Source organism: Schistocerca americana, chromosome X (assembly GCF_021461395.2).
Source record: "Schistocerca americana isolate TAMUIC-IGC-003095 chromosome X, iqSchAmer2.1, whole genome shotgun sequence".
Taxonomy (NCBI): Eukaryota; Metazoa; Arthropoda; class Insecta; order Orthoptera; family Acrididae; genus Schistocerca; species Schistocerca americana.
In genome coordinates this window covers 981,057,617-981,077,079 of record NC_060130.1, presented here as the reverse complement: position 1 = coordinate 981,077,079, position 19,463 = coordinate 981,057,617, and the positions used below count along the sequence as shown (strand labels likewise).

Genomic DNA, 19,463 nt, shown 5'->3' with positions numbered 1-19,463 from the left:
AATCAGTGCCTGTGTCACAGGCTAGGGTTGGACAAAGAGTAACAGGACTCCCGCCGTAGGACCCTGTGAACCGAAATCCGAGGGCCACACCATATGACAACACTGCAAACAACCTGATAGAAAATGGGCCAGCTTTCCACACACACAACTTCTGGATGCTGAGTCCAGACACTGTTCTTGAACAAGTTCACTCGAACACTGTGGTGATGACTGATCGATATTAACCAAGGCCATGGCATGCTCATTACTTAGCAGAAGGCAACCGTCACAACAAAATGTACACCTAACCAGTCCACCAAAAAGTCTCCATCCATGTCCCTGGACGAGAGCCTGGAAAAATTGGACAACACAAACAAAAAACTTTTCCACATCCTCAGTGGCAACAAAATGAGCATTGCATTACCTACCTCATGTGTCGTAGACTATAAACAGCAGCTGTTGGTGGTACAGGTCCCAGTCCTCTTTCTGACCATCAAACACATGGAAGGTTCGCACAGGTGGGGGAAGGGGGGGGGGGCGTGCCGAGTAGAAGTTAAAACCTGAGCAAGCTGAGTTACACCCTGCAGCAATTTCTGAATTTTCTGCTCATGTAACTGAAAAACTTGACACAAACACAGCTCAGACAATGTGCAGACATGATAATGGAAAGAGAGAGACAAACTTAATGCAAAAATATGCTGCCAGTGAACTGATACTTGGACCTTCAAGTACTGAAAAGAACTCGGACCAAAAGTTTCATTTGAGAAAGGTCACACTTGTACAACACATGAATGGGCCATCTGAAGTATGCTGAAGAGACAACAACTATAAAATTTGGTTCACATATGTGCATGTACTGAAAAATGTGCCATGTCATAGGAAGTGCAAAATGTGATAGGCACCACTGCCTACAGGCTACAGCAACACGAGAAGCACGAGACATTGCCCTAACAAATGAACCATCAGACAAGCAAAAATCCACTCGCTTGAGAAACCACATGAACAAACTTGAAATGAACCCTTTTCCAGAAAACGAACTAAGATGCAGCAAAACAGTAAAAGCGACATGAAGAATCAAAACACTAAACCTTTATGCTTGTTACCAAATGTTCCATCCTATTATAGAGGAGCCAGGTTTGCTGAAGTGAGACAGTCACTTTGCAATAACAACTGTTTATTTACAGGAACTAAGCTAAATACAATCTCTGAGAACAGTGTCTACGAAACTGGAGAACAGCAGTGTATTAAGGGGCAGGGAAATTAATGACGATATAGTCACGTGAGACTGCTAACTCATAGGCAGTCTCCTGATGAGCAGCAGGTGCTGTGATAATATGGTCCTATGAGGCTGAGAGCTTGTAGGCAGTCTACTGATAATGACACAGTCCCACAAGGCAACAAGCATGTGGACAATCACAACAAACAATGCGAAGCGATGCCCTCGGAGTGGCTGGTGGAAGCACATCATCAGATCGGGCTCAGGACGAGGGTGGCACCCCACTTTGGCGGTCAGCAAAGTGGCAGCAGCAGGTGGTGTCTGTAACGGAGACTTGAGCTGGCTATTGGTTGCTCAGAGCTTGAGACATAACTGGCTGTCTGTGAGCAGAGTGCGACTGTAGTACATGCCTGCTGAAGGATATGTGCAGGACATCACGTAAGCACGTGACCATGTGGACGCAAATTAGTGCCGATGATTGCAGGACTATGTGCTGTGACTTGCACACCACATAGTGGCAAGACTGACACTCCCAGACACTGTGGCGACTGCTGGCAGCTTGACTGTACACAGTTCCTTGTGTCTTCTGTTTACAAATAACGTCCTAGGTGAGGTAGGGGCTGTACCTGGCCTGCGAAACATACACGTCAATGTAAATAAACATGTGAATTTCACAGATTTTATGCTTAGCTGGTTTGGTGTCACCTTTTACACTAGTGTGCCAAAGGTGAACGCTGCAGCATCAGTACATCTTATAAAAACAATGTAAAAGCGGAGCACAACAGCCCATTTCTTCCACTTGGAGTGGCTAACAGTGCCAAGAATGATCAGACACAATAACAAAAGCGTCAAATGAAGCTTGAATGTAACACTGATGATCTGTTCAGGACCAAGTGCAACTATCATTTGAAACTACAGCAGGCCTTACTATCTTGTACATTCTCAGATACCAGTGTTTTCTTCCTACAGTTTGCAAAAGAAACATTTGCTAGTGTCATCATGATGCCACAACAAATGATCTTCAGTCTCAGATCAACAATAATTTTTGAACCTCTTCCCTGCCAAAAATTATTATGCTGTTGGTTGCTCTGAGCTTGGTACATAAGTGGCTCTCCGTAAACGGAGCACCAACTTAAAGTACATGCCTGCAGAAGGATACATGCGTGGTATTGTGTGAGCGTATTTAAAAAACTGATAGTTGGCTTTCATGAAACAAGATGTGTACTTTTTTAAGCTATTACTTCAACCACATAGGACTCCGAATTTCCCTGTGTGTGACATTCAGCTCATAATTTTTGTTTGTTCCATTGAGCAGGGTTCATCCTTCATATTAAATCATGTTTTGAGAACTGGTAACACCAGTAAACAGTCATTATTGTCTGTTTCAAATATTGGGTCTGTTTTGATTGTTGTTCTACAGAGGGGTAGCAATAACTTTGTAATAACAATTTTTGGCCATGTCACTGTTGTGTAAAAGTCAAACATCAGTTTACTGCGAGAGCAGAGAACACATGGTTACAGTGCCTTCATCAGAATTTATATTCTGGTGAAGGCGCTCTTAGAAGTGTTGAAACCTGGTTAATAAGACTAAAAATTGTGACCGACGGCTCATTTGTTTCAATTTTAATTTATAAATGGTCACTAAAAAAGCAACCATGTTTAAAACTTTAAAAGTAGAGATCTTTAGTGTGTGCATTTGGTTGGGTTTTGTGGTTTACATAATGTGAAGAGAGAATGTTTGCGAATGTGTTGTCATAGCTGTTACTACATTACAGGATCAGCAGCTTCCTTGCACAAGCGTTACCAAGCAAAGTGAAAGGAAGGTATTGCTTCTACCTCATTCTATCAAGCAACCTGAAAAAACTTCCTCACAGTCAGACCTAACAAATCAGTCTACAAAGAAAGTAAGTTGTTAGTTTTACAATTTTAGGTTTCTTATTGTTGAATTGTATTACAATGTTTATTTTTACTGAAATATGTTGCAGGTTCACATACTTATGGTCACAAAAGATCGCAGGCTAACTGATTGTAACACAGCAGGTGCTCAGTATTTCAGTGGCACATGTGATGATACTAGTGATTCTCGTTCAGTTTTACAAGCTACATCTTCAAAAGATGTAAGTATAACACTGTAATGTGTGGAAGTTCATTGTAATACTGTTTTAATCAATGTAACAGGCACAGTTATTTGTGGGATTCAAACCCCATCTCTCCTTCCAAATTTAAATTTTCCGAGGTTCCCCAGAATGTCCATCTATCACATCTATACTCTGCTAACCACTGTGAAGTGCATGACAGAGGGTACATCCCAATCTACTGCACATCAAGACTTGCTTCTATTTGATTCACCTATGGAATATGAGAAGAGTGGCTGCTGAAATCCCTCTATGCATGCAGTAATGAGTCTAATCTTGTCATTACAGTCTCTACATGAGTAATATTTGGGAGGTTGTATGATATCCCTAGAGTCCTAACTTAAGAATTTTTGTTGAAGTTTTATAAGTAGGCTTTCACAATATAGTTTGTCAATCTTCAAGCATCACACCCGTTCAATTTTTTCTGCATCTCAGTGACATTCTCCTGTGGGTCAAAGAAATCTGTGATTATTTGTTCTGCCCTTCATTGTGTGTGTTCAGTATCCCTTGGTAGCCCTATAAAGTACTTTTACAGCAAGCTTAAACAGTATTATATGTGAATGGAATGAATATCGCTGCTGTCAGCTACAGCAGATCAGGTGGAATCAGCAGCGACAAGCAAAAATGTGTACTGGCCCAGGATTCGAACTCAGAATTTCCTGCCTACTAGGCAGGTGGGGTAACCACTGTGCCATCAGGAACACAGTGCTATCGCAACTGCATGGACTATCTCAGTACGCCTCACGGCCGATCCACATTCCCACCGAGTGCCACCTATCCGCAGTCCCTGTCCATTATACTCCCGTTTGCTACTCAGAGATTCCCACAGGAGGTTGAATGTCTTTCATGCAGGAGATCCTGGATTTGAATCTCAGTCCTGTACACATTTTTGCCCGTCGCCACTGATTCCCTTTACTGTCCTGCTGCAGCTGACAGCAGTGATACCCATTCCATTCACATATAATGTTTCACAGCTACGGGATCTGCATGGTGTTCATCCTTTTGAAGGAGGAGACAACACACATTCATATAGTTAAACAATATTCTAGAATGGGCCATACGGTTGTTGTTTAAGCAATCTCCTTTGTAGACTCTCAGTATTTTTCCAGCATCATAGCAATGAACTGAAGTCTACCAGCTACTTTACGTGTGACTGAACTTATATGATCATTCTATTTCATATTCCTACAAATTGTTTCATCCAGCTATTTCAGTTGACTGGTTCCTATTGTCATTCATTCATAATCATAAGATACATTGTTGTGTTTTGTGAAGTGCAAAATTTTACATATCTCTGCATTTAAATGAGCTTTTGTTCAGGCTGTGAAGGCCCAAGGAATGTCTACCAGCCCCATGTCCACCTCTGCCTTCTGGCATCATGTGGATGCAGTGTGGAGCAGCATGTGGTCAACACATCGCTCTCCTGGCAATTTTACAGACTTTGCAGACCATGGAGCTGCAACTTTTTCTTCTTCTTTCTTTTTTTTGTCAAGTAGCTCCTCAGGTGGTATCTTGAGGTGGAGGGCACCCTGAACCAGTCCTTCCACAAAGGAGAAATCCTCGGCAGTATCGAGAATCAAACTCGGGTCCTCCACATGGCAACAATCTGTGCTGACTACTCAGCTACAGAGACATACACTGCACATTTAAAGCAAGTTAAAAATTTTTGCACCACTTTGAAATCTCACCAGGATTTTACTGAATATTTGTGCAAACTATTTGAGCTAACTATAAATATTTTAACAGCTGTGGGTGTTCTCTGGTTGAGATTAGCGTATCAGGGTGAGTCAGAAAGAGCTCAGCAGCAGCAGCAGCAGGAACCTTTATTTACTTGCCAGCAGTGTGTACACATACTCAGGCAGCCGGAGGTCCTGCTCAGCTGCGATGTGAGGTGGAGCAGCCGGGTTGGATTGTAGGCAAGGGTGGCAGGTGGCATCTGGCACTGGCAAATAGCCATTGGCTCAGTGGCTGGGAGGGCTTGAGTTTGACCCTCAGTTGATTGATTCTGTTGGTGAATCCCCTGGGAGGCTGTCCAGTCGGGATGACAGTTGAGCAGTGGCGGCCTCAAGGAAGGCACTGACTTTTCATGTAAAGACTCACTGATTCGATTACCAACCTGCTATGGATGACCAGTATTTATATGCACCAAAGCATGTTTGTTGTGGTGTGGCTGCTGCAAATGTCATGTATGCCATGAGCTGGTCACCAACCAACGGGCAGGTTGTGGCATCTAGTGTGGGCATGATGACACAGTGCCTGCAAGTGGCAAATGGGTTCGTTAGGGCAATGAGATGTCTTGTGTTGGACACATATTGTTACTCTCTCCCCCTTTTGGAAGAATTCAGCCCTCTGAATTCTGTCCACTACTGTACCTGGAAGTAATAACTTTTACAGTTCATCTCGGACACATTCTATTAGTTCTTGGCTCACATTACTTGTAGTAGTCCTGTTTGCAACTCTCCAATACCTAAGTTTCTTCCTCACAGGCACCATCACTAATAGTACAGTGTGTCCCACAAAGGAGTTTACACTGTTTGAACATTTGATAACTTGAACAAAAATAGCAAAAGCTATGAACTTTTAGGTTGTGTAGATGACCATGCATTACTGATGTTATACTGTTGAAGATGTTCAAAATGTCATGTGTTAGTAATACAGCATTTGTGATGCTGCAGAATAGAATGACACACACGTGTTATGGTTGCCATTGAAATGGATTCAAAGGCAGTCACAATAGCCTCGCTCGTGTCACCCAGCGTATGTGGTTTTGTTGCATAGATGATATCCTTCAAGTTTCTCATGGAAAGAAATCTAAAGGCATTAGATTGGGGGATCTGGTTTGAAACTCAATACTTCCTCATCGACCTATCCACTTCCCAACAAATGTGGTGGTGCATCATCTTGGTGAAAACAACGATCTTCACCTCGGTACAGTTGGTGAACAGCTGGTACAATTTGTTCCTGCCACATGGAAAGCTACTTTACATCTGTCACTGTTCCTTCAAAAAAGAATGGCTGTACAAGTCCTCTTGACAGGCATACCATACCACACTAGCAACCCAGAAATATTAACAGCTTGTTCTTCCATAACATGGGATTATCTCTTGCCCAGTATGCACAGTTATGGCAATTGATGTTTCCATTCAGTTTAAATGTCACCGCATCAGATCAAACAATGACATCAGTCAGCTGTTCATTGTCACAAATCCATTCACAAAATTCAAGGCACTTATCCAGATAATCCTCAGGCATTGTATGAAGAAACATGGGAATGTAGGGTTTCTACTTTGCTTGCTTTAAAGCGTGGTGAATGCATGATTTGCTTACACCCAATTTATGCACAACTTGCCATATGGATGTCTTTGGGGATCTTGTGAAAAGTTGTCTGTACCACTGCATTCACCCCTCTTTCGTCCACTACTGATTTCTTCCTGCCACATTGTCCCTTCTTCAGATCACACTCACTTCCTTCCCGGTGAAATTTGTCCCATAATTTAGTTATTGTTACACATGATGGTGGCGCAGTATCAAATTCTGCCTGCTATTGTCTCTGCACTTCTGTTTTGTTTTCAGATTTCCAATAACACTTTAAAATCCACTTTCTTTGGTCCAAGGACAAGTTTCCAGCCATCTTTTTATTAATGTGTAGTTACTGGCAACTGAAAATAAACAAATGAATGGCTACACACCCTAGTCAAGAGAGCACTATATAATCACAATTGGATCAGGTTGTCATTAATACCTCCTTTGTTATTACAGCTCAAATAGTGTAAAGCCCTTTGTGGGACACCCCGTGTAAGCCTGCAGGTGGAAGGTGGATAGGAGCAGGACCTTTTCAACACTACATTTTAAAATACACTATACTTGGGATAGTAATGGATGACACCTGTTGTTAGCAAATTTATGAGTGTGACTGATGTGGAAGTTCTTGACATGATCAGTATTGGCTGATTCTCATTATGATGCTTCCTTATATACCCAAATAGTTGCTGTAGTGAAATCCAACCATTGTGGGTGGTAAGCATCTGGTCCAGTAAGGCAAGAAGGCTAGGACACACAGAATAGGCTTTCTCTAGAGAGATTTTCAAAGGGAAGATCAAGAAGGGAGAGTAGTTAATAGGTGGAATTTGATTATGTGGTTGCAATAATGGTGGCAGGTAATTGAAAAGAGGGACCAAAGATGTCATAGTGTGTGTGATCGATTATTAGGCTTTCTTCTTTGTAGTTCTAGTCACTGTGTGTTACTCAACTGTCCTTGGTCATAGCATGTGCAGATGACAGTTAACAGGTCTGCCACCTAAAAGAGCCACTGGGGTCTAAACTTCGAAAGTATTCGTTTCCTCCCCATTGACATTTCCCACGGACACTTTTACATGGGTTCTTCAACTTTGGTACAGGCTGAGCTTGCATGACCCTGTACTGTTTGTACCAGCTTTGTAGGGCAGACTGTGACTCCCTTGGCCCGACACAGCAGCAGTTCCAAAGTGGAGTGTAATATGTGGGACTTTTCAGGTGCAACAAGTAATAAAACATGCACCTTTGGCTGTATGAACTTTTTCAGAGATCTCCATCATCTTAAATGAATAAACTGACTCTGTTACCCAGAACAGAACATAATTTTTCAGGTGTTCTGCGTTATCAGTACCAAATACTGTCTTCAAACAGAATGATTTCCCATCCAGTTCTACTCTGCGCCATTCCAGATCGACTTTGGTAGGATGTTTACACAGACAATTCAGTCCAAGTATGACATAATTGTTTTTTCTAATATGAGGAAGTACTTCCATGCAAGACCAGAAGTCTTTCTCTCCCACTTGGAAGTTTAGCCATGCCAAAACTAAGTGAATGAAGACTGCTCTCACCTACGCCACTTAGTATGCCCTGAGGCAGGTTCAGATTCTTAACACCGTGTATACCTTGACTTGCTATGGATACCTGTGATCCTGTATCCAATAAAAATTTGCACATCCTTCCTCCTCCATAGCTACTCAAACAATAGTGTGCCACTGATTCAGCACATGGTTATTCTGTGCTTACATTTACTGGGAATGCTACACAGTGGGCACACTGTTCCCTTTCTCTTTTAACACAAAGATCTGAGCTCTAACCTGTGATCACATTCCCTGTGCTTGTGGAAACCTGCATGGACTTTCCTGTTCTGAGTGTCCCACTCTAATACACCTTGTACCCTGAGGTTTCCTACAATTTTGCTGATGTTACCATGCTGACCAGATCAATAGCACATCATTTTTATGTTAAAAATCACTTTCTTTTCCCTCATACTGGTCAATGCATATATCTGCTAATACTATCGCAGTTACTACAGCTTCATTTAAGGATATTGGGTACTCCACTTGTGCTTTGTACGTAATTTCAATTGGCAAACCCCTAGTATTGGACAATCATAACTGATTATACAGCAGCATTTTTGTCACAGAACGGATAGATTCAGCTTGAATTGCAGTGTTCTCTGGGACAATGACTTAACTGAAATCTATATCAGTAATTATTACTTGTTACACTATCATGCCATATGTTGTGAAACCACAGTATTTTGTTTATATTTGACTGAAAATTAAATGAAATGGAAAAAAACCACCTGTTTAAGGTGTTTACTGCTCTGTATTGCGATCTCAGTATATTTCAGTCATTGTTCCAGATCAGTTGTTTCCATTGAAATAATGTACCAAATTTTTTTAATGGTTGTGTAGAAAATAAGGAGAGACACAAAAATAGTAAAAACTTAAGAAATTGTAAGTCAAATGGTATGAATTGTGAATATTAAGTGCAGAATACTTGTCACACTTTTAAAGAAAGCACAGACTCACAGTTCTATACAAACAGTATGTAACGTCATAAGTGATTAAAACTTAGCTGTAGACTGGGAATCAAATCTGGACCCTTGCCTTTCACAATACATTTTGTGTGTTGAACTATCCAGTCAAGATTTATGATCCAAAAAATCGTTCTGGAAACAGTTAGGCTGTACCTAAGGCATTTCACCATAATATCCATTTTGCAAGCAGTGATAGTCCAACAAGGAATGCAGAATAGTTTCTGAGCCATATAACTCCTGTGAAGTTTGAGTGGTGAGAGAAAGGGACTGAGAGAATTGAAGCAGTGAAAGTGGGCCATGCCTGGATAGCTCAGTGGGTATGAGCATTGCATGAAAAAGGCGAGAGGCCAAGTTTGAGTCTTGGAATCACACACAGTTTTAATCTTGTCAAGAAGTTTCACAACCTTGTACACTCCACTGTAGACTGAAAGCTTCATTTTGGAAACAACCCTTAGGTTCTGGCTAAGTCACTTCTCCAAAATTTACGTTCTGTCAGGTGAGCTAATACAGCAAAACATGGAGGGGAATTTGTGTGAAGTTTGAAAACAAAAAGCGACGAAAGATCAGCCATCTGCTATCTCAAGATAGACTCTGATTTTATCATCCTCCCTGCAGACAAATCACTGTCATGATCGCCTTACAGAACTGTGTGGCTTCACCTACAAGTTCTGCTGCAGCAATATATGACTCCCCTCACCCTCTGCCGCCCCCCCCCCCCCCCACCCACACACCTTACATGTGCATCCCCAAATCAGTAAACCCAACAATGCCCCATTGTAGCTAATCACCAAAGGAATCTCTGCTCTTGTTGACCAACACCTCCAATTAGTTGTCCACAGCCTAGGGTCCCATATTAAAGATGGGAACCATTTTCTTCACTAACTGTCAACCGTCCCCACTCCATTATCTGGATCCCTCTTTGTCACTGCTGACGTGCCACCTCCCTGTACACTAATGTACTCCATGCCCGTAGCCTTGCTGCTTTTGAACACTACCTTTTCCCCTGCCCTTCCAGCTCCAAATCCTACATCCTATTCTATCTGTTGTTGTGCCCGACTTCTTGGACACTGAGGTCGCTAGTAATAATGCATTTAATTAGAACACTCTAAATGAGTAATACTTTATTAACTACCACAAAACTTATCTTTGCTTGCCAGGCTCAGCTGTAGCTATGGAATAACACACGTGAACTCGTGGTTCAGAACACACTAAATGACCCATGATTCCTGAGTGGTGAATTGAAACAGGTTCAGAATGACCTCACTCCCCAATGGTTGACACAGACTGAGTCATGGCTAGTAGACAGCATGATGGCATTATTCTGACAGGATCTTCCTGGAAGTGGGCAGGATCTCACCTCAAACAGAACTGTGCTCCTGGTCAGTGGCATCACTATTTCAGATCAGAGGCACAGCAGTGGTGCCTCGGAACTACAAGAGGCGTGGCTTCTTTCTAGCATCTCATTGGATGCATCATGATACCACTTTGCATTGCAGTGTATCTGCAGTGGTTGATACTTCTTGCACCGCTCTCGATACTTGACGTCAGGGTTCTATATGCATCTACATCTTCATGAATAGCTACTTCTCCTGTGAGGGGAAGATATAAATTCTCACCTAACGATACATGGTTACCTTCTGAGTAAGGTACTGCGAGAATGGGAAATGGAAAGTGGTTCATGAATTGCGCCTGTATAGATCAATCATAAAGGGCAGTTATCAAGGAACTATTTGGAAATACACAAAATTGATGTTTATCTTGGGTTAAGCAAGAGTAATATTGACAGGGAGAGTGATTACGCAGAGGAGTAATACAATGATGTTTAATACTGATAATGATACTGCCTATCAGCTAGTTTCTTAGAAAGTGAATGAAATTCTTCTTGCGAAGCTTATCATGGCAAGGTTTTGGGCTAGAGTGTGAACAACAATGTGTCTACCAACAGCTTGTGCTCATCTGTTTGCTATTTGAGATATCCATTTCGCAGGTATTTAATTTATCTTAACGTATTTCAGCTCTGCCAAATCATAACATGTTCTTGATTGTAATTCCGTCACAGTTGCATGTAATTATGCTGGCGACTAGTTTCGAAGTACAAAGTTCATTTTCAATTTCAAGCCATATGTATTAAAGCTACATTAACAGTGCTTGGGTACTAGTCTAGTTTAACTGCACTTTGTGAACATGTCTACATTGTGAAACTGGTCTGCATGCATTGTGATTATGCATCATGTGTATATTACATTTGTGTAAATTGACTGACACCTAATCAACTGCTGGTAGTGCAGTTTTAATTGGCCTGGCTTGAAAATGAACTTTGTAGTTTGAAATAGTCACCAGCGTAATCAAACACAAATGTGGCAGAATTACAATAAAGAGTTTAAGTTACCCAAGTCACTATTCCTGTCCTGAGTTCATGTTGTTTTGACATTCCATTGTGTGTACTAGTACCCCCTGTAAATGATCTCTTATTATGAGCCTTTAACAGTGCAGAAATGGTTGGTGTAATGGATATGTAACACCTTCATTGTTGTGTACTACTTCATACACAACGGTAAAGAGAAATGAGTTACAGAGTGTTGCAGCAGCTGTCGTCATAAGGAAGCAGGATAGGAGCAGAAATGATTAGCGAACATGTAAATACAGTAAACAGAAGTTTTACTTATCTTGTAGATTTCTCCAAGCATTTGAAGAAACTTTACAAAAGAACAAACAGCAATAGAATCCAGCCATTACGAGAAGCAAACTAAAGCATCATGCAATGTGAGGCTCCTGCTACTAATGCACAAGCAAACTGTCAGACTGACTTACTAAGAGTGAAGACTGTTGAAGACTATGCCTGCGACTGAGACTGGGCCATGTAGCTGGCACCAGCCATCCAATTTGCAGCAGCAGAGGACGCTTGTAGTTAGAGCCACTGAAGGCATGGCTTAACAGGCATTCATCATTCGATCCATGGGCTCCCTGCATGACCGCTGTTATTGTCTGTTGGAACCATGAGTTTTGATTGCCAACTGTGAGACACTGGTGAGTGTGGTATCAATCTATGATACTACATTCGTGACATTTCTCTCAGCCTCCTTGACTGGACTTTCAGGATATTAAACGTGTGATCTGAAATTTTTGCAACTGTGTGAGAGGTGAATATTTAACTAACTGTCCAACTCTATTGAGTTTGATCTGTTTTCAATATGCCAATGACCCTCCATTACATTTTGTCCAGTAGATGATGCTTGAGGGCCATTCAACAAAGTTGAATAGCCAAGGTGCCCTTTTGCCCTATCACAGTAAGCCATCTACATAGCTGAGATTAAAAATCAATGCTTGGAACAGTTCAAATCCTGGTAAGAATTTTTTTATTCCCAGTATCTGTCTGGCAAGGGGAGGAGAGATGCAGGCATAACATTTGTGATCACGAGACTTTGCACTTAAGTCCAGGGCTGAATGCCAAATCGTTGTACCATGCCTCGCAGAGCGCATGGATAGGACATTGCTGATGGCTATGTGTTTCTCGATGGCTATATGTTTGTCAGATCGGGACTTTACTCTTAATGGCCTCTTTGGTGCTATTTGAAAGCTTATCACTGGGTTTCAAACTCTCCTTTCTCCCGCCACCACTACCATTGTCATTGTCAACACGAGCGTAACACAAATCTATGCAGACACACTCATCAATCACGTACTTGAGACAGTTACTGTTAAAGACTCCTGGGACACAAATCTCAAGTTGCACCAATTAGAATGGCTTGCATCAAGCTGCAAGCCAAACAAGTAAGTAAGCAGGTGGCAATTTCTCTCCTACTCTTAAACATGCAGTTGTCAACTAGGTGGAGATGACATTAATAGATTTCAGTGCTATTTGTATGCCTTTTATACTTTAGTACTATACTACTGTAGTAACTGTACAGTCAACATTCATATCAACTTTTTTTCCACAAGTTTTTGTGGTATTATTTTTATTTATTTTTTTTCAATTTATGGAAACCAGAATAGTTCTGGCAGTGATGATAAAGCAGCGATCCCATTTAGGTACTGTGATCTAAAACTGGCCACAGTGGCAGTTTGTTGGTTTCATGTTCCATCAATTTTGCACAATAAATTGTAATGATGTGGAATGAGTTTTTTTACATTCACATCACAAATTAATTTCTATATATTGGCTACATCCTGAACATGTGTTAAGAGAAAGAGAGAGAGGGAGAGAGAGAGAGAGAGAGAGAGAGAGAGAGAGAGAGAGAGAGAGAGATTGAGTTACTAATTCCTACCCACCACCCCACCAACTTTTTAGTCATTACAATAATAGAAATTCTTCTACAGAATAGAAGGAGTTGTCAAGTAGTAACTTTTTTAGTTTGTTTTCAAATTTTACTTTGCTGTCTGAGATATTTTACATCCCCCGGTAAGTGATCAATAATTTTAGTTGTAGCATGTGCACCCTTTTTTGTGCTAAATACAGTCTTAATGTGGACTGAATTGTAGTGGATTTTTATAGCAAACTTCATGAGGAAATAAAAATATTGTGAAGCAGTAATCAGAATCCCCAACTCCTTAAACAGATGTCTACAAGATGATTGTGGATGAGCTCCACATATTATTCTTACAGGACGTTTCTGAGCTATGATGACTTCCTTTCTTAAAGACGAGTTACCCCAGAATATTATTTCATATGACGTTGTTGAATGAAAATATGCAAACTATGTCAATTACTGATTCTCTCCCTCTCCAAGATTTGCAGTGATTGTAAGTGCTAATGTACCTGAACTAAGTTGTTTTAGACATTCCAAAATGTGCTTTTTCCAGTTTCAGTTCTCATCAATATGACGCTTCTAGTTTTTATCCTATTTATTATTTGCTCAACATGTGTTGCACTAAACATTGGTGCAGTACCTCTAGATGTGCAGAACTGGAATATGTTGTCTTTTTAGAACTGAGGGTGGTGAGACCATTCACAAAAACCAGTCAGTGAACTTTCAAGAACTTTGTTTGTTCTGCTATGTATGTATGCTGGGATTTATTACAATACTAGTGTCATCTGCAAAAAGAACTACTTCTGCTTGTTATATATTAGATGGAACATCGTTTTTATATATATATATATATATATATATATATATATATATATATATATATATATATATATATATATATATATAACAATAGTGGACCCAAGATTGAGCCTTGGAGAACCCAATATATAATTCTCTCCAGTCACAATAATGTTCCCGGGCTATATTTGCTGGGTTACTAAGTACAACTTTCTGTATTCTTTTCGTTAGATATGACATTATCCATTGGTTGGCTATGTGATCAGCCCCATAAAACTTAAATTTATCTTGGAGGATACTGTGATTCACACAATGTTCAAGTTGAGTTATTGGCAGACTTGTTGCAGTTTATCAACCCAAACTTGAACAGAACTAATACTGTGAATAGGGGCATTGTTATCTAGCTGGGTAATGTCTGTTCCACCATATGAATGTGGTCGCATAAAATGTCTACATAACCCTTGGTCATAATGATTTTTTGCAGGAATTCTCTTGATAGTAATAAAGCAAATGGAGTACCACAAAAATGCTGCCCTACTGTCACAGAATGAGCTCTGTTCTAAATGGAAACAATTAGGCAATCCAATAAACAAACTTCTTTGATGTCTGCTATACATAAATGTGATATGCTGTTGGAAATAGGATGAAAGATGACTTGGTGACTTGCATTAGTCTCTCCTGATCATCCTTGTTATACTTAATGCATTGTTTTCATGTTGACATATGAAGGGTCGGAGACAGATAGTCATAAGCCACATTCAACTAGTTTTGAGATACAGGGACTTTAAAGTTCCATGGAAGTAAAAAACATGTTGAAGATAAAATAGACACTTCCTTATCACTTTTAATTATACTTGAATACATTGCAAATCTTGTGTAAAATACGCAATCTTCTTTCTGTTATGTAATATTAATTTGAGAGTCAATTTAATTATGATGTGATCGAAAATGGCTTATGGCTATCTCTCCCTGAAAATAATTTAGAACATGAAGTACATTTTGAAGGTTTAATTTTGAAAGTTATACAACAACTAGTACTTTTTAACAATATTTTCACTTTCATATACTCACAAACATAACAGATAAGTCAGTCTAATACTTTATTTTACACTGTAAATGTGAAATCAAGGGGTCGTGTGGTAGCGTTCTCACTTCCCGCGCCTGGGTTCCCGGGTTCGATTCCCGGCGGGATCAGGGATTTTCTGTGCCTTGTGATGACTGGGTGCTGTGTGATGTCCTTAGGTTAGTTAGGTTTAAGTAGTTCTAAGTTCTAGGGGACTGATGACCATAGATGTTAAGTCCCATAGTGCTCAGAACCATTTGAACCATTTGAAATCAAGGGAATTCTTCTATGTCATCATCGTTCACTTTATTTCCAGCACATGACTGAAAAAAGCAATAATGTGCTGCAGGCATGTATGCCATAAGATACAGCATGTCATCAATCTTTTTCTGATTAATTTGAAGTGGATTTCTATATTTTATTAGCAACTGTAATAGCTCTGGCTCAGCAGGTCTTCCTTCCCTCGTGCTATGTAGATCCACTAACATGACGGTTCCTATATCTGAGTAGCAGTGCTTCACACTTAGCGTGAAGGGATCTTTGTACTCAAATTGTGTCACTTCACTAAAACAAATGGGATCTCCTGATCTGAATAGAGTGGGTATCGAGATTGCCCAAGCTTCTGAGTCTTGTCTGTACATTTTCGTCACAATGAAATTTTTTGGACTGACAGATTTGAATACTTCTGCCCGTTCATCTGATGTGTATACTATTGGACGTCTGCTTCTCACATAAATTTCGATGTGACCAAAATCACGATTTCAAGGAAGTCTAGTATGTCCTAGCACGGGGAAATAATGCTGCATGGATTCAAATATTTTGGTGGCAACGAGAGTTCTTTCCAGGGCAATAAGAGACCAATTCTTTGCCTCGCCCTTGCAGTTATGTGTGATTATGTGGAAATTTGTGGCTTGAGTGTTAGTCAGTTCCAAGTATTTTAATAAACAGCTCTTAACTTCATCTGAACCCCTTTCTCTGTCCTTCCCATTCCACAGAAATATGTATCCTTTATTTGACCTACAATCGTGGATACCGTAGTTATACATCAATATTTTTGTCTTGTAGAATGCTGGGCCAACTGTTAGTTTTGGCGTGGGAAACATTTGTCGCATGTTCATTGCTTTTATGTGGTGCTCTTTCACATTCTCTTTACCCAGAGAAGCTAAGGACATGATCATATTTTATCAGCCTTTCTTACACATAGATGCAACTCACTTTGTTTTTTCCTTTGTGTAATTTCTTCTGCACATAATACTGGGTTACTCATTGCTGTTAAAAAGGTTTCACATGTTGAACAGGTGTCGCTTTTTGATAGTTTGAAGCCTATGTTAAATTCGGATACAAAAATTGCCCTGAATTTGCTTTGTGGTACAGTGGGGCACCCTGTATTCAGAGTATTTGTCCCAAAGTAAGGATGCAATTGTTAGACCACATCCAAAATATACTTTGTTGAGGTTCTGCTGTCTGCTATAGTGATGTTTATATTTTGATATAGCATTGAGGAAGTCTCTGACACCTTGCACAGCTCCGTCTTGAAATTTATGTAGATGATTGGCATATTTGCCTGAATAGTAAAATGTAATATACAAACCTCTTCCATCTTCTTTTGTAACCGTGCGACCCCACTCTTCTTGTGTGGTTCTGTAAGCCATGAACCCTGAGGAAAGCTTGCTTACAAGTCAGGATTTCCATTCCATTTACTTTCACATCGTATGAAAATGTCACAGCTCTAGATGAAGTTTGCTTTGTAGTCTTTTTTGGGTAGGTGTGAATGAAAGAAATGTGAAGCAGAACAAGGTAAAGTAAATTTGTGACAATTGGTCCATTCGTTTTTAAAAGAAGTGAAATGAACCTTTGCTTTTTTGGTACCATTTTCATACAACATATTAGGTCATTATTCTAGGCTTTAAAGTTTCCTATTTCATAAAAAGAGTGGGAAATGTTTTTGTCTTCTGAAAGTAGTTTCGTATAGCACTTATTTGAACAACTACAGGGACGTCAAAAAGATGCTCCCTGAACAGTCTTGTTGGTTTTAGAAGACACATATTGCTGACCCATGCTACGTCGACGTTTGGCCTTAATTTTTTTCCACTGATCAATATTACGCTTTCTTTTTCTTGAAGAGCTTGGTTTCTGGAGTGATACTTCATTTGCTCTACTTATTTCAAGCTGTAATATGAATAGAAAAATAATAGCAGAACTGTGAGATATAGTCACAAGCCACACAAATCATTATATACTGCTGAAATGGCATTGATAATAAATACATTCTTACAATTTTGTAGCCATGAAAACTACATTATTACTGAAATCAGTGGTCATTAAAATTAGGCTCTAAAGGTTTCTCGTTAACACAAAAGATGACGATCAACTGTGAGAACAATGTTACGAGAAACAGTCACAAGCCACTGAACAATGATCACCAGTAAAAAATATTTTTGTATACTTACCGAGACATCTTCTGAGCTAGTACTGTTGCTTGAGGGACACCAAGACTCATCACTATCACAGTCAAATGGATCAGAATCCTCATGTACACTACAGTCCCTGCTATATACTCCTAGAATGTGTGAAGCACCTTCAGATGTATGTGAGCATTCAGCCATTTTGATGTGGCTTGTGACTGTGTGTCTTCTGAAAAAGACACCAGGTGGCAGAGTATAGAACTAGACTACGTCATCACCTGCCACCTGTTGGAGAGAGACGGAATTTCTTCAATCCAAGATGAGGAGGGCATTGCTAAGAATGTCATAGCGTGAGTATCTCAATTTCGACAAAAGTGTGGCTTATGACTATATCTCTCCAACACCTGCACATTTTGATGGTGATAAGAGGTTTTGACAGTAGTGTTTTCGTGACAGTGATCTTGTAACAACTAGTGGTCGGACTCATTTGTTAGAATCGCATGGTTAGGGTTCTCTGCCTCTTAATATCACTGGTTGACAATGAAATGTTTTCTTAAAGGTAAATGGTTTCCCTGGTGTATTTTTGGTTTCTGATTTCAGGTAAAGTACGTAGAATGTTGAATCATAGGTAGTTTTGATACAGACTTAGAATTTCTAAGAGGTACACAAAATTTAGCTGTTTGATATACTATCACTGTTATAGCAAGAACAAACATGATTTATGGAACATAGTACTTCATAGAGCAACATGCAAGGTACAGGTTGTGTGTAGCACTGAACACATTGACTGGACAACAGTAATACAATGTAAAGAATAGGCTGATGACTCATTTGCAATTGCTTAAATAATGCTGTTTCCTTACCGGCTTACTAGAGAGTGCTAGGTGGTCGACCCAGGTGCCCTCTACAAACAAGCTTGTGAACTGCATGGACACGCTGTCTCTGGAGTCATGTGCATCATGAGTGAAGGTAAATCACTCCTCCCCTCTGGGGGGTGGGGACTCCTCCCTTGTAGGGGGTGGGGAAACCACATACATACATACATAAAAAACCCTAGGCACAGAAAAAATGCATGGTGGGCCAAAGCTTTGGTGCAAGAGGTCCCCCAATGACAGAGATGTAGAAGCCACAGTACCTTATGGTTTAAGAAAGCAGGAGTCACAACCCGGGGAGCAGCATCCACCATAGCTAAAAAAAGAACCCCATCAAACATAGAAAGGTGGTGCTGGATGGAGAAGTAATTACTCAAGGGATCTGAGTCATGGCCCATGGGTTTTTCAGGCCGACTGTGCTGCACAAAGCAGAGGACTTGACCAAGTACAGGATCCGTGGCGACGGCTGATGATATCATGCCAGTAGTGATGAGAAAACCATTGACCACATTCTGGTTCTCAGTATCTACAGAGAAACAAAGCAAATTGTCTTGCTCGAATACCAGGTCCAGCCCAATTGGAAGGCGAGATAAGACATCGGTGTTGACGTGTTGCACAGTTGGCCAGTATTGAATCTGATAATGATAATGGGAGAAAAAGAGAGCCCACTGCTGCAAACAGTGTGCTTCCTTGTCAGGCATGGAAGCCGAAGGATTAAAAAGAGCAACCAACGACTTATGATTTGTGATTAAATGGAACTTAAAATCTCACAAGAAGACGTGAAATTTCTTGAGGACAAACACAATAGCTAAAGGCTCCTTTTCAATCTGAGAATACCCCTGTTGAGTGGAAGTCGAAGTCTTAGAAGCATAAGCAATGGGTCATTCAGACTCTTCCTCGTATTTGTGCGCC

At 40.4% G+C, this 19,463-nt stretch overlaps 1 protein-coding gene across 4 annotated transcripts in view; it reads left to right on the top strand.

Annotated features, from left to right (window-relative positions):
* LOC124555380 (molybdopterin synthase catalytic subunit-like) overlaps nucleotides 1-19,463 on the top strand; it is a 101,945-nt gene that overhangs the window by 26,175 nt on the left and 56,307 nt on the right. For all 4 annotated transcript variants that reach the window (XM_047129275.1, XM_047129274.1, XM_047129276.1 and 1 more), the window contains 2 exons: nucleotides 2,971-3,099; nucleotides 3,181-3,312. In XM_047129275.1, the coding sequence (XP_046985231.1) occupies nucleotides 2,971-3,099; nucleotides 3,181-3,312 (261 nt within the window). The remainder of the gene's footprint in view (nucleotides 1-2,970; nucleotides 3,100-3,180; nucleotides 3,313-19,463) is intronic.